This window comes from Diorhabda carinulata, chromosome 8, assembly GCF_026250575.1.
Source record: "Diorhabda carinulata isolate Delta chromosome 8, icDioCari1.1, whole genome shotgun sequence".
NCBI classification, from domain to species: Eukaryota; Metazoa; Arthropoda; class Insecta; order Coleoptera; family Chrysomelidae; genus Diorhabda; species Diorhabda carinulata.
In genome coordinates, this window is record NC_079467.1 from 7,164,859 (window position 1) to 7,181,529 (window position 16,671).

At 32.1% G+C, this 16,671-nt stretch overlaps 1 protein-coding gene across 3 annotated transcripts in view; it reads right to left on the reverse strand.

The window, feature by feature from the left end:
- LOC130897504 (E3 ubiquitin-protein ligase HERC2) overlaps positions 1-16,671 on the reverse strand; it is a 102,286-nt gene that overhangs the window by 9,532 nt on the left and 76,083 nt on the right. For all 3 annotated transcript variants that reach the window (XM_057806397.1, XM_057806398.1, XM_057806396.1), the window contains exons 35-46: positions 15,272-15,584; positions 10,300-10,458; positions 9,908-10,075; positions 6,768-7,016; positions 6,491-6,714; positions 6,154-6,425; positions 4,066-4,277; positions 3,749-3,950; positions 3,517-3,694; positions 3,187-3,440; positions 2,867-3,101; positions 274-630 (exon numbers count right to left, since the gene is read on the reverse strand). In XM_057806397.1, the coding sequence (XP_057662380.1) occupies positions 274-630; positions 2,867-3,101; positions 3,187-3,440; positions 3,517-3,694; positions 3,749-3,950; positions 4,066-4,277; positions 6,154-6,425; positions 6,491-6,714; positions 6,768-7,016; positions 9,908-10,075; positions 10,300-10,458; positions 15,272-15,584 (2,823 nt within the window). The remainder of the gene's footprint in view (positions 1-273; positions 631-2,866; positions 3,102-3,186; positions 3,441-3,516; positions 3,695-3,748; positions 3,951-4,065; positions 4,278-6,153; positions 6,426-6,490; positions 6,715-6,767; positions 7,017-9,907; positions 10,076-10,299; positions 10,459-15,271; positions 15,585-16,671) is intronic.

The following is a 16,671-nucleotide window of genomic DNA, read 5'->3' on the forward strand; positions in this document are numbered from 1 at the left end:
ATTTATGAATATCTGTTAAGATCCAAAAAACCTCAAATTTTGACCATGGATCCCGAATAACTTCGATAGAAAACATACGCTCGATGGGGATTTTTTAAACTTTATTTGTATAAATAATATAAAATCGGTACTAGTCCCTTAATATACTTTTTTATATTCACATCTCATGATTATGATAACCTTTTCTTTCTTTTTGCTTCACAAATATTTCGTGTTACATCATTTTATGAGATATAATACTTTATTTCTAATATAAGCTCTAAATCACCTTACCTGTATTCTATTAAGTTCAATTACAGGCCCATGGTGTTTGTCTCTAACCATTGTAGCTTGAATAACTTTCCTAAACGTAGCTTCCTTTATAGAATAAATCAAAATATTCCTCAATTCGTGCAAAGAATCTGGACCTGTGATCGGGAACATAGTTATACAAGGACAAATTAATTCTGCAAAATGATGCAGAAGAATCAAACGGCAATGTAAAACTAAAGAAGGAATGTCTTGAAGGAGATCATATTCTAATGGAGCTACAGTGGGTAAACGAGCACAGGCACTGCTGGCATTACTAGTAGACCAAGCCAACGTATGGGCGGATCCGCAAGCGACGTTAGTAATTTTTTTGACGTTCGCCTGAAACAAAAAATATTTCCTTAACTTATTAAAGGGTAGGTGAATTAATATTAAGCAAATTTACAAATATTGATATTTAAATATTTTAACATTTATTACCTTAAAAATACCTGTAGTTAGTAGGAAACGAAAATATAGGCTCCACTTTTAGTGTAATTGACTGTATAATTATATATAATTAAATTCAATTTAATACCAATTATTTATTTTATTTTATAAATAAATTACTATAATGGTTATCATATTCCGTTTCATTATCAGACAGATTTGATTAAATATCATTAGTTTGTTTTTCATCTACTATTAACACTTACCCCTCATACTCTCTTTCAATACATTTCTGTTAAACTTTTTCTACATAATATGCACGATTAAAATTTTGTATTTGTTACTAGTTTAGATCAGCTAATTATGGTGATAAACTCTGTGTTAAAATATCAGATCACACTAGAATAGTATCACCAATATAACTTTATAAGCTAGACTAATGATGCATATAATTAAACTCTTAAAGGTTTGGCTTCATAAAAATGTCTTGTTACGTTAGTCAATGCTTCATGGTTGTTTTTGATGAAAAATTTGGAATGAGATCAATTTGTACATGGTAGCAGGAGGATCTATCACATATAAAATTTGTGTTTTAACTATTGTGTGAGATTTTAATAGTTCATTTTGTTGGGGTAAGCTCCTATTTTACTTTCCAATTTGAATATGTTTAATGCAATCCAAAATGTAAGATGATAAGACTTATTCCTTTGAATATTAGATATCTATTTCTAACATTTTATATGGCCATTATCCTCTTTTTTGTACAATATGAAGTAAGTTGTAGTTGTAGGTTTCATCGCAATATATTATTGCTCATCCTCAATGCTAAAAGTTATTATTATTATTATTGAATAGGTTTCGATTCAATGTAAATTCTGACATTGCCATCATAATTTTTAATGGTGAAGTACTCAGAACTTCTTGTAATACGAGTGCTGTTTGTGTTATTTGCATATACTTGTAACATTTATCATGTTAAAAAAATGAAATTAAACCGCGAACATTCTCGGGCGATGATTTTTATGACTTTCGACGTGGATAAACCAACAGTGGTGTGCCGGTAAATTCGCTTTTGATGATGAAGCACCATATTGAGCCACCATGATTCGCACCATTCGTTCCATTAGAGCAATGTAGAACAGTTAATTCTGAATGGTACAGAAGTGTTCGAAAAAATCAGGAAAATCAATCGCAGAAGAAGAATCATTCTCCACCACGACAATTTGAGCTCCCACACATCAGTTCAAATAAAAACGTTTTTGAACAGTCAAAACATCGAATTTTTGGTTCATGGCACTCAATTATTTCTTCATATTCCCGCAGACCAAAAATAAATTGAGATGCCAACGTTTTTCTACAACTGAAGAAGCGGTTGATGCGTTCAAATCACATGATTTAGAGGTACTTTAATCAGAATGGAAAAAATGTTTGGACAATTGGCCCGTGCAAAAGGGTATTAATCTTAAGTGAGAATATTTTGAAAAACAATAAAGCTTCAATCAATTATAAATATTTGTTTTTATTTCCCTATTTCAGAACTTAAGTAGCTACCACCGTGTAATTAATTCCCTCTACATTTTGAGACAGTGAGAAAAATTCTTTCCTGGTAAGCCTTCTATTCTGAAAAGTGAAAGCTTCTTAAAATTATCCCTTTTTTGAGCTGAAGATTTATTCATGGATTTCTTCTTTGGTGACTTGAAAGTAGGTTTTTCTCATTTTTATTAATTATACATTGATTAGAAATCCACTAACCAAATCTCATTTGAGAGTCGATTGGAAGAATTGTTGAAGCTTTTTGTTCTTTTTTGGTTTGCCTAAACATTATTATATTATTTCTCAACTTTACAATAAATTACTTTTTGAATTTGATATTTGAAAATAGTGTAATTATCCAACTAAATTACTTATCTTGCATGTAAAACTCTCATTTATGACTTGGTATTAGACAATTTCATTAAATGAATCATTGATAATAAAATAAAATTAGAACAGTATAGACGTTGATTTTCATTTTATACTCCTACAAATTGAGTGCAAAACTTAATAAATATTTAGTAGAAAATAGGTTTCAAGTAGTCAACTTACGTTTTTGGGCTTATTTTGCCTATATATTTATAAGTATAGTACGTGGTTTTAGGATACAAAAATCAGCTCGACCATTATAACTCCTAGTCTTATGTAAACATACCTGAAGGTGTGTTACAAGTCTTGGTCGATGAATAGCATTGGTAGTACCATCTCCTAATTGTCCCTCATCATTATCTCCCCAAGTATAAACTTCTCCCTCATCTGAACAAGCGACGCAATGTAGAGATCCAGTTGCAATGCTAATAATCTTTTTTCCCTGTAGAGCTGCGATTTTTTTAGGTCTTCTAACATGGTCTCCTGTACCATGCCCCAATCTATGGTAATCACCTTTGCCCCTAAAACACGTTTCATCATATACAACTTGGTAAAACGTTTCTTAACCATATATAAATAAAAATGAAAATTTATTTAACCACTTACCAAGTATATACGCTGCCGGATCTAGTTAAAGCGACCGAAAACTGGGAGCCACATTCAACTTTAATAACACCTAATCCAGCCAAACTTTCGATTTTCATTGGTACCTTACAACCATCAGATCCCCCTCTTCCCAATTTCCCATAGTCTCCATCTCCCCAAGACCATACATTATCATCGTCAGTTATACAGAGTGTTTGAGCATCACCAGAACCACAGGCAACATCTATTACTTTGTATCCCAATAAAGCTTCAACCTACAAAAAAAATCAAAGAATAAACATCTTTTTTATCTCTTTCTCTAAATTATTTCTAATAATATTTTTTCCTTACCAGTTTAGGTTTAAATTGATCTTCACTATCTCCATGTCCGAGTCTACCGTACCGTCCTTTACCCCAAGTATACAGACGCCCTGAAGAGGTAATAGCAGCAGAATGGGCCCCACCACAAGCCACATCAATGATTTCATATCCTTGAAGAGCTTCTACAAGCTTGGGTATTTCATAAGCGCTAAAAAATTATATTAAGCATGCTGTTTTTCAAAAAAACTACCAGAATACTTACAATCGATTGCCGTGACCAAGTTTTCCATCATCACCTTCTCCCCAAGAATAGACGTCATTATCAGCGGATAATGCTAAACAATGTTTCCCTCCAGAATTGACAGCTATTTTTTTAATGTAAACATGTTGGATACTTTCTAATAGTGTTGGTACTAACACTGAATCTGTTCCTCCAATGCCAAGTCTACCTCCTGCTCCATAACCTAAAACGTAAACAACGGAATTAATTAAATATATTGTAGAAAAATTGCTTGGAATTGAAATAAACATAAATTTTTTTGACCAAAACAAACGAGTTGTGTGATTATAAATTTTTACCAGTAGCATAAACTTTTCCATCTGCTGTGACTGCAAACAGAGTTTGTTCACCACCAACAAGTTGTACGGGTCTTAATGTAGAAAGAGCTTCGCACGCAGTGGGAATTTTAACTTTACATCCTTCTACGCCCCCTAACTGTCCTCGATGATTGTGTCCCCATCCATAAATGGTACCAGACCCGCCCCAACTCAAAGTCCAATCATCAGGTCGCCTATAAATATATATAAACTTTTCAACATAATTAAAGATTGGTAGATCGACAATTTTGTCTATTTGAAGCTCACTGTTGGTATGTAATACTAAATGTCTAATGAGTAAAAAGGAATAAAAAGACATCTGGATTTTTGTCAAGTCGACATTTGTGACAATTATATGTATAGTGCGGGCTATCTTCTCAACACAATAATAGATAAAGCTACGTGTATCATTTACATAATTAAATATAAGATTTCCCTAATCACAACAATTTGAGCATAATTATAGCAGAAGATCGGATATAGTAGAGGGAATTGCGTTGATAACAGGATAATACTTCACACACGCAGTAGATGGAAGTTGTCAAAAGAGAACGAGCACGTTCGCATAAATGTGAAAATGTGTCAAAAATCAGAAGAAAATGATAGGTAAAGTAGTTTACAAGATAAAGGAAGCAAAGTATAGCAGGAAGTTTGAAGGAAATTGGGGTGGGTCATAATCAATATGATGAGAAGAAATGGGAAGTGCAAGGGGAAAAGCAAGAGATCAAGATGCTTAAGAATCTGAAGTGCATTGGAGGAAAACCACAGAGTAGGTTTGAAAGGCGCCAGAAAAAAAAATAGTAACTGTAGAATGAAATATTTATAAAAAAGTTAGAAGCAGAAGCGGTGATAGGGTAGGGCGCGGAAGGGCGATTGCCCAGGGTGCCAAGCTTAAAGGGGCGCGGCTGCCGAGATATTTGATCGAGGCTTGCTTGCTCGAAAATTCCTACAGCTCTGCGAACAATTTGTTATCTTCGGAACCATAAAATGGAACATATTATCTAATCGCTATACTGCATGTAGCTCATTTTAAGGGTATATCTTATTATAGAGGAACACATTACCTATTTCTTTTTAACATAAACTTTCGAAAAGAGAGATGGGCAGGAAGGACGGGAATCCGCAACTAGAAATAAACAAAAGATTGTTTGAAAAAAATCGATGAGTTTTTGTTTTCTTTATTATACTGAAAAGGTTTTTGAAAAAATACCGTGCAAATTAGAGTTCTTAAAATTAATTTTAAGAGATACCGAATCGCAAATTTCCAATTAAAATGAACAACGTTCTTTTAGAATTTGAAATTTTGTAACACACGATGGGCGCAAGATTTTGAAATTGTCAGATGTATTCTTGTAAAAAATTTAACGCTCTACGAAAAATTTTTTTGATATATTCAATGTTCAAAAGTTATCCAAGGTTGAATTGGATCAATATTAAATTTCGACATTCTTCTATTTTCCAACAACTTTGTCAATCGAAAATAAAATTGCTGAAAACGTCAACTTTGATAACTTAATAAAAGATCTCGACGAGGCTAACAAAGTAAAATGGTTATTTTGATAAACGATTTGCCTTTTTTTCATATAGATTTGAATATTAGTTGCAAGGGGCTAAAATCGGCAATGAGTAAAAGTGCTTAACACAACAGAATTAGTTGGGAGCTCAGAAAGCAAATTGTATCAACGGATGAGTAGAAGTCACCAGAATGGCAGAAACATAATAGAAGTGGGCAAAAAAAGAATAGAAAATTGTCAAAACAGATCAGAAGAGTAGAGGAAGCTGATTTAAAGGCAAAGCTAGATTAGAAGAAAATAAAAAATTAGAAAACTTTCACAAAAAGGCAAAAACAGAAATTGAGTATGAATATACCAGAAAAGTATAAAATCTTTTTGAAATAGTGCAGAGGGTTTTGAATAAAACGGAAAGTTTATTATGTTATATGAATGTAGTGATTTAATATAGTAAGTGTTGAAAAAATTATAATAATTATACTGCAGAATTAATTCAACTAGAAGCTACTGTATCAATCATGTTAATCCCAGTTGATCTTTAATTAGTATTTTACCTCACCTGTTCAACCAAATTAATAGCTGTTCGTCGTGTTCTTTTTTAAACAGAGTATGGTTTTCATGTTCCCAAATATCATTAGGCCCTTCTCCATTGGTATCTGCTAGTTTTTTTCTGACTTCTTGACAAAAACTCGAAGGCAATTGAGTTCTATGAATTAACGCCTTGGCGACTCTTTCTGCATGACAGTATCTCCTAAACCACGACCATTTGTGATTATCTACTATATTAGCCATTTTGTCCATTTCCAAATCGCAAGCGAGTGACACTAATACCTAAGATTTAACATTAAATAAAAATAGAATATTTAAAATAAAAAAGTCAATTTTACTATCCTTACCTTAAAAAAGTCAGAATGCATCAAATGTAAACCAGCTCTAACAGACCCGTCTTCATATTCGTATTGTCTTAATAAAGCTTGAGGTAGCTCTTCAAGAAGTAACCCTAACGCACTATCGGGTGCCTTAAGTTCTTGTAATTGTAAAGGAACTATCTTTCCTCTCTCGTCTTCTCCCACGAGAAGTCTATGCAGACGCTGGAGTGACCACATTCTTTGACTTGGAGCTATAGAACAAAAATTTGAATTTCTATTCATGAATATCTGATTAAATACTTACAGAGAAAACTAAGTTGTGAACATGCAGCCAAAGCTGCAGCTAATCTCGACATCAACGCTGAATCGGCAGATTCGTACAAGCTGGGATCCAAAAGACACATTACCATATCCATAGACGGTTGGCTCAGAACGGCTCTATCAGAACCTAATTCACTTAAACCATGACTGGACATAACCGGATAGACGGTAAATCGCCATCCCCAACCATTAACTGAACTGTCTGTAGTAAAGGTCCATCTTAATTCGTCACCTTAAACAAAATAAAAGGCATCTATGTTCAGATTGCAGATTACAAGTTAATAATATGGTTATTTTATTAGATTTCATATAGGCTATGAAGAACAGACGAACGAACATAGAAACAGGATTTTCGTAGCTACAGTGATATACAATACAGGTTATTTCCCTAAATAATCGCTTTGATGAGTTTATCATATATGTGAACAAACTCTGGAATGCCTTTTTCATAAAATGTTCGCGCCAACTAGAAATGAAATGTGGTGGTTTCTTTGCTGCACCCTAAGCTAGGTCGGTTTCATATGGTGGATGTATCAAAATTTCCCGTGCAACACAACTTTTTTGTAGCAATAAACAGTTGCCATAATCTTAGGGTTGTTTTGAACTTTTTGATTGAATTTTTTAGAGGAATATGTGTTGTGCTTGTTGTCTTATTATGTCATTCTGAAACCGATGTATTATCACCTGTCACAATACTGACAGATGATATCATGGCGGACACTAACAATATAATTATCGAAGTCCAAGTATATTGCTCGACCGAACCAATGGTGCCAAATTAAATGTTTTCGATAAATGGACAGTAAGCACTACAAGTTTTGGATCGTTTATTTCCAACATCCTTTTTTGGTATACACAGTGGTGTGAGGTTATGTGTTATACTATGAATTACTACACTTCTTTCTTTTACGTGTTAACATTTCGTTTAAATAACAATGGTTTGAGAAAAATGTTTACAGAGAAAAAAATTATTGAAAATTAAAAAATTTTTGCAGGTATTTTAAACATTTCAGTAAGGCCGCCATAATTTTTACAATTTTCAATTGAATATTTAGATATCATTTTTTCACTATCAATTAAATATTTTACTTTCTGACAATATTTCATATCAAGAACTTTTAAAATAATCAAAAAAATAAATACATTTTAAAAAATGCAAGTACCCTATTAGCATATGTATATGCTTATCTACATTAATAGAAAATATCCTTGAAGTGCATATTAAGCACGTAGTCGTCTCTTAATAGACACCTCAAAGAAGTTCAGGATTTAGCTCATGAATTTGGATTGGAAGGAAATGAATGAACGAAATTGTAATAATTTATTTCAATATCTGAATATTTGTCATCCCTGTCAAATTCCTTGAATTTACAAAACTTAATATTCAGTAACAATCTAGAGAACATTAAAGATATAATTTCTAAATTGGAAAGTTTAGACTTTAGCTTCGTGATGCAACAATAAGTAAAATTTACAACCATTTGTTAATTGTAAATAATCTGTCATGTTGTCCGAAGCTTTGGAATAATAAACAGAATGACTTTGAAATTGAAGATAACTATGTGATGGTTGATAGACGAGAAGGGTGTTAAAAACAATGAGGTTAACTGTAGGCCAGAATAAATCAATATAAATGCATTTCGACTCAAACAACACACCATTAGAATTTAACAATATAATAATATAATATTTCTTGTATCTATGTATATAACGTTCACCTTATAAACAATAATATTAATATTTGTATAAATAAATTGAAGAATCAGCAAACTAGACAGAAAGAAACATGTGGTGGTCGATTGTGACATTGCTATCAATGTACTAACTGATCAACGTGATGTCAGAGGTCGCTAAAGATAATATAGTGTAAGCGTTATCAAATGTGTAAGTTGAAAATATACCAGTGATTTGAAGATGTGGTTTTATTAAGTTTATACTGATTGGAGGCCCTTGCCCTTTTACAACAGATGGCGATCCTTCAATCATCACATGGAAATTAGTTTGATCAACGGAGTGATTTATGGTAAAGGACGATTTTTGTACAACACTATACTATAAGACTAACTATAAGAGTACAGAACACCATAAGTATTTAAAAAACTGTAAGTACCAATAAAATGTGTTTTATAAATGAATTTATTGTATAATATTGAAATGTACCTAGACATAATCTTTTTAACTGTAAATTACGTGGAATAATTTGAAGATAAATTGAAATTAATTCTTGAGGAAACTAATAAAGAAGGGAAAAGGATTTTAAAGAAGGAAATTCCTAAAAATTCAAGAATACAAAGCGAAATAATGAATAATTTAGTAACTCTATATAATAACTTTATATAATTAGCAAGTAAAAATTGGAATGATTTAGTTATAGTACAATGAAAAAATTAGAGATAAAACCTCTGGATGCACTAGTTTTATTACAACTAAAAACGCATCAGGAAACTAAGAAAATGCAGTATTGATAATTACAATCAGATTAACAAGCAAGGCCAAAGGACGAAGAAAATATAATTGTAGACATTAGAAATAAACTCAAGTCTAGAATAAGAGGAGATAGTCCTAGTCTTCTTTTTGTTAAACTAAACAAAGTACGTCAAAAGGGTAAGGATGTAACAAGATATGCAACTGAAGTGTAGAAGTTGGCACAGGCACTACAGGCAGTATACGTATCAGAAGAAATGCCTGCAAACTTAGCGGGAAAATACACGATAGAGGTGACAGTTAAAGTAGTGACAATGAACACTACAGCAGATCGACTCGATCAAAACACACGTACCATTAGAATTTAACAACATAAAAATATAACAATCCTTGTGTCTACATAACGTTCAACAACTAAGATGGTACATCTGTCAGTTAAAAAAAAAATAAACAATGGAACAGGTTACAATTACTAGATGTATAACTTGTTATTATCCATTATAATTTATTATTATATTTATTAATAATGTTTTTAAGTATGTATTGAGTATATCTTATACGTTCATACGTTCATTTTAATAAATTGAATTAAAAAATGTTATATTACGAAAAAACTCTTTGTTAAAACTCTGACAGGTGTTGTGATTAATTCACATACAGTATCTGGATTTTAAAAAGTGTATTTCGATCTAACTATACCTGGTACTCTTAATTCAGAAGACCAATCGCTCCATTCTCTTCCTGACATTGTTGCTACAACTCTGCCGGACCCATCCATAATCTGCAAAGGATCGTGTCTTCTTTCTGTGGAGCATCGTCTATCAAATTCTACTCTCAGTGCATCTGCTCCCGGTAACCGAACGTGACCTGAAATATTTTTATCCTAAAGATGAGGAATTCACTAAGAATTAAATTAAGTATCAGAAGTAGTAAGAGTTACTTCTGAATAAGACTTCAGTAAGAACTAAAAGAGGATGAGTTCTTGAATGTTTTTTTACAGAAGTAAAATGTGATTTTTTTTTATTTAGATCGACATGAAGTAGATAAGGTATGATAGTTGTTCGATATAGAAAGAATAAAATGGTAATTACCTCTTAATGTAACATCATCCACATAAGGATGGCTAGATTCTTGTACAACTGGATGCGGCGTTGTAGTTAGACTTTGTGTACTATTGTTAGTATCTTCCAATTCGGTAACGCACAGTTCTAATAACATAGCTCCTATAGTGGGATTTGAACTACCCATAGCTAGAAAATAATTTAAGAATTATGATTTGTGATATTTCTTGATCTGTAGGTATAATTAGGAATTGTATTACACTGCAACTGAATAGAGAAGAGAAAAGCATAAGTGAAACGATAACAATAAAAGAGAAAAAGCGAAGAGACTATGTAGGATGAAAAAGAGAATCTTTAGAAGAATAAATAAAAACTATAGAGGAAAAATATCAAAGAAAGTAATTAAAAACTTTTACAAAGATGTTAAAACATATAGGAAAACAAAACGAGATAAAAGACAAAGAAGGAAACCTTGTAGGTGACGAAGAAGAAGAAATCAGAAGATGGAAAGAATATTTCGAAGAAATATTTAATGTCAAAAATGACAGAAACGTAAAAGCACTCGACGAAATAGCAAATGAAGAAAACCTTGAAAATCAACTTTACGGCTTTACCGAACAGAGAAGAAGTTGAAAAAGTGAAAAATAAGATGAAAAACAATAGAACTCCTGGAGATAATGAAGTAACAAAAAAAACAAATAATACATGGTGGAGAACAGCGTAAAAAAGAAATTTTCAATTCGCTTTGTCAAATTTGGAAAACCGAGAAAATGCCAGAAGCATGGAGAGAAGCTATTATGTTACCCATTCACAAGAAGGATGACAAAAAACTGTGTGAAAATTATAGAAGAATAGCCTTCCTAGACATTGCATACAAAATCAATTTTGAAAAGATTGGAATTATACGCAGAAAAATTGTTAGGAGAATACCAAGGAGGGTTTAGAAAAGGCAGAACAAATTTTTATGATAAAACAGCTAATTACTGGATATTATGAATATGAGATACCTTTTTGTTGATTTCAAAAGAACTTATAATAATGTGGACAGAAACAATTAATCCAAATATTACGAGAATTAGAAATTCTAAACAAACTAATTATTCAACTAGTTAAGATGACAAGATGTCAAGAAAAGTGAACCTTTCAAAACACAAGAAGGCAACCCCCTATCAACCGTACTATTTAATCTAGCTTTGGAAGGCGTAATAAGAAGAGCCAGTATCAACAGAAAGGGCATGATATATGATGTGACGTTGATAGCAAGAAACAGAAGAAAGCTTGAAGAAACCACAAAAGAACTAATAACAGCAGCAGAAGAGATAGGCCTGCACTTCTATAATGACAAAAAATTTATAGAAAAAAAGAATAAAAGTGGAAGCAAGACAAAAAAAAAACAATTTCAAAGTACATGAACATGATTGAACGTTAATAGAATTCGAGGAAGTGGAGTATTTCATGTATTTGAGTATATTACTGGATAGACAATAAGGTTATAATGGCTAGGTCACTTCGAACGAATGGACGAAGACAGATTCTTGAAACGAATTGTATGAAAGATACCAGAGAGCAAGAGGAAAAGAGGTAGACCAAAAAAACGGTGGAGGGAAGTAGTTGAAAAATAGCTTAGAGAGAAAAGCATCCAGAGCTGGAGAGAAAAAGCAAGGGACCGAAAGAAGTGGACCTTAATGGTCTGCATATAAGCCTATATATATTACACTGCAATTGGCTCCATTCAGAGATATTTTTGACAGCTCGCATTTTAGTTTCATAGTTCTCTAGTATATGTTCTGGTTTTAAGGTTAAATATTTGCCCCTATAGGTACGCTTGCAATGACTAAGCATTTCAGAACTAGGTGAACTGAAGCTCTACCCTCCTCGCACAGAATCTACACTTATCAGTATCTGTTAGACCTAATATCATCAGGTGTTTCCTGAAGCCTGCAAGGAGCATAGATTTAGACATTTTTGGGATTAAGTAAGTGTGGTAGCAACATCTTCATATACCACAGAAAGGCTACCAACCGGTGTTTGTATTCCTCTTTGCTTAGATCGAAATACTTGAAAGAACTGAAACCAAGAAGTAGATACTCTATAACTTACAGGCACGTTATTTTCATTCACATTTTCAATTTGTGGTAGATTCATTATTTATACTAATGTTAAGCGTGCAATTTTGAGCAGTGGTTATTTGAATACCACTAGAAATGAGAGCTGGAGCCAAGGGTTATTTTTAGTTTTAGTGTTATTTTCAATAACATTATTATTCAGCTGGTATCCCCCGGATGTACTCGTACTTAATTGATTACAATCAATTGGTTCGAAATTTATCGCTTTTTTGCAAGGATTGCTACACATATCCTTCAGCGATATTCGTAGACTTCCAACTTACGTGTTGCTTTAAAGCAAGAATATCTCCTCCAAAATTTACAAGTTAACTTGCCGAGGTTCTTCCGAAACTATGACCAGTATAATTTATGGCATTAGGAAGTTTTAGAAATTTTGCAATTTTTTTAGGAATTGTAGCAATAGTATTTTTTCCAACCATTTGGTTGATACATTTTCCTGCTCTACAGCAGACAAATAAATGTGTCTGATCTGTTTTAGAGCGTAGCGATATATATTTTCGATAAATGTCAATATAATTAGAGCCATCCATGACGTTACTTTTACCTTTTCTCCCTAAAGATGAAAAGTACGAGGCCAGAAATATTCTGGGAAGTGTATTTCTCTCTTTGGATTAGAGTCTCTGTTAGTTTTTTCCATTTCATAAGTTTTTTCCAACACTCTATTCACTTGCCGAATCGATGACTTCGGAGCAATTTGCTTGACTATCGGAATAAATCCCTGTGTTATTTCTGATCTAGCGTTATTTCAGTGTATATTTTAATTGAAAACATTTTTGCCCAAGCCAGCTTTTGTGGTGAGTTTTCTACCATTTTTGTACCATTTATTGGTATATCTCCTTAAAGTTTGGATGGACTATTTTTTCCCAGTCTTACTTCTTATTTGTATTAGCGTAAAGTACTTTTTGATATTTATTTTCTTAATCATATCTTTAATAGTAAAAAGAATTCTAACATTAAATGTACACAGAGGGATAATAACTGATATCATATCTTTTTTTAATTCTTTTAAAAATCACTATTATTGGAGTAACAAATATAAATTAACATCCTAATAGTAGTAACTCATCCATTTATAGGGTGTTTTCAATAAATATTCGTTTCTGAGCAAAACTATTTATGGAAATTGATCATCCAAATAACTGTTTTAATGGGATTTTTTCAATTTGAAACGCCGAAACACTAACACCTAACCTAATCAAATTGTACCAACAAATCAACCTCAACTCTAACATCTAGGAATTCAGTTGAGGGCTGCCACCATCCCGGAATTCCATAGATAAGTCCCAGTCTTATCTTTAATAAATAAATAAATCTGAGTTGTTTTTAATTTATATCTGCTTTTGTTCATTGTGCTCTTTTGGATACGCAATTAATGCGAATTTACTATTTTTTCATTAAATTTATTTGTTGCTAACACTTTTTTTATTCTTCTTAGCAATAAATATTAATTTGGATGGCCGTGTCCGGTGATAGTTTTATATTGTTTAATTTTTATTTTTGATTTAATTCATAAGGTTTTTCCAGCTTCTCCGCCTTTTTTATTCACTTTTAACGTCGTTCGTTAAAAAACTGGTGACGTCCAATCTAATCTTCCTAAGGAAGAGTCTTCTGGTGGGGAAGTAAGGTTACACTGTCCTTAAGACAAACAATCGTTTGCTATTTTTGTTTACAGGGCTGACCGTTCATTTAAGTGTGACTTAAATTTTGCCTTGCTATATTTGAAATTCACTAAAATAGAAAAAATAATGACTAAAAATTGACTCCATGTCAGAGTTTCTGTGTCAGATAAATCAATCATTACGACAAACAATCATTTGGAAAACAGACGACAACATAATAAAAACTTTTTACTTCTTACGGCTATCTCATCCTAATTAGCATTTTAACTAAAGGTTCCTTTAAATTAAAGTCCTTTAACTTAGTTTTTGAAGTGAAGTAGTCCCATAACCGATTTGTAACGGTCTGTTAATTAAAGGCTCTTTTAAGGCGTTAAAGAAGCGTAAAAGAAGGTTAGCAAGTATGGTCGTAGTTCAAAAGGTACTAAGACATATTTTGTAATTTTCCAATATATGTTGTTAGAAAAAAGAAACAAAATGAAACGTAGAAGTGTGTGTTAAAGAAAGTATGTTTTGTCACTAATATTTATTTTGGCTCGATCTTTGGTGGTGTGCTGTTGTGCCTATTTAAATTCTTCAATTCAATTATTCGATTCAATGATTGATGCACAATTATTATTTTTGATTGTAATAATTTTTTTATTCAAGTTTATTCTTGACAATGATTGCAAAAAGAGTTCGTATTACCAATTTTGGGAAAGAAAAATAACTAATATTAACTGAGGTTTTAGACAAAAGTACATTAAAATTTTACGTAGATTTCAAAAATGTATTAATATGCAGGGTGTTATATTTAAAATAACAAAGTTACAGTCGTCTTCCGGTAGAACTGGAAGTCGGCTATCTTTGAAAATATTTTAGTTGAAAAGATAGTATCCGAAAACACAAACATAGAAATTTTCATGATTTTACTATGAGTATTTTGAGATATATACAGATAGTTTTAACTCGTTGTGGGACAACCTGTATACTAGTGTATAATAATATGTTTATTTTTTCAATAAATAAATGTTTCACCCAACAAAAATAACATCATAATCAATGCTTAGAAAAAAGTGTTATGTTGGAGAGCAACTCGATGAATGTTTGTTTGAAAATTGTTACTAAGCTGATGTTTTGTTAGTAATGGTTTGCTTTATCACCTCAGATAAATTGTGGAAGACGGCAAAATCATTTTAGCAACTAATTAACTTTTTATGTAGTTGTAAAAATGTATCACGAAATAATTATTTTGAATTACTATCATATAAACTAACTTACTTATAAGAACAGACGATAATATATCTTTAGCTTGTTCGTCCTCGATTCTATCAGTGACTGCCAATTTTAACAGGTCCACCAATAATCTAGCATCGTTTTCCGATAATAAAGAAGTAAACTCATCTAGGCCTGAAAGCCCACCGTCGCCTATTACTTCAGCGTGTGAAGTTAGAGTAGCAGCAATTACAGACATTGCACTTGTAGACATAAGAGAATGCTTTGACGACATGCTTGCTGAACAACTACTCGCTGTCATGGATTGCAATAATGCTACGGGGATCTCTTCTGTTTCTGGTGATATGGGATTGGGATTCTAAAACATAATTTTAAATGTGGAATTTTAGATTCTCATATATATAAATTTCAAAACTTGAAATTGAAACTACGTAGGCATATACCTTAATTCAAAACTCAACTGTAAAGTATATACAGAGTCAGTTTATGTATGGAACGCCTCATGTATCTCAGAAACGGCTTGTACGATTTTTCTAAATTTTTGTGTACAATGGTGGTATTTACATTGTTGTCAGATCTTTTCTTTTTCCGGAAAAATAATGAACATCTACTGTCAGTAAATTCGTAAAAAAGTTCAACGAAACTGGTTCATTAAATGATTTATCCAAATGAAGACTGAGAAAAACTGCATCAACTGAAAATAAATCTTTAGATGTTTGTGTCCTGTTAGAAGACGATCCACACTTGAGTACTAGACAAATATTCAGGAAACTTAATATTTCGCAATTAAGTATAATTATAGATACTGGTCACGTAACAATCCTCGTTGGATGCGTGATCCCACACCAGATATCCCGAAAAACTGAATGTATGGGCTGGAATAATAATTTTCATTGAGGTAACTTAAATGGTCCACCGTATTTAGATTTATTGGAAAATAGTATTATACCTAAGTTGTTTCTGATATTTTCAAATCCAAGTAAGTATCTTCAATTACATTTATAAAAACTTCAATATTAGACATTTTAAGTCAATACCAATATCCCAAACGACAATATTTAGCTACAACAAGATTGGGCCCCACCTCATTATTCGCTTGTGCTGAGGCAATACCTAAATAATGTGTTTCCCAGAACATGGATTGAAAGGCTTGGTTTTATCAAATAGCCCCCGCGATCGCCCGACATGAATCCTTTAGATTATTTCATGTGGGATCACTTAAAAAAAATCGTTTGTAAAACAAAACCTGCCAATATTCAGGAACTATAAGATAAGATTACCACAGAGATAAGAAGAATTGAGCAGTCAGAGATGTTACAAAATTTTTTGCAAAGTTTTAAAAATCGCATGCCTTGTTGTATTGAAGTACATTTAGAGCATCTGTTGTAATCGCCTTTAGTGTATGTTTTCTAAAATTCACAATTTTTCTACTTCACAAATGTGGA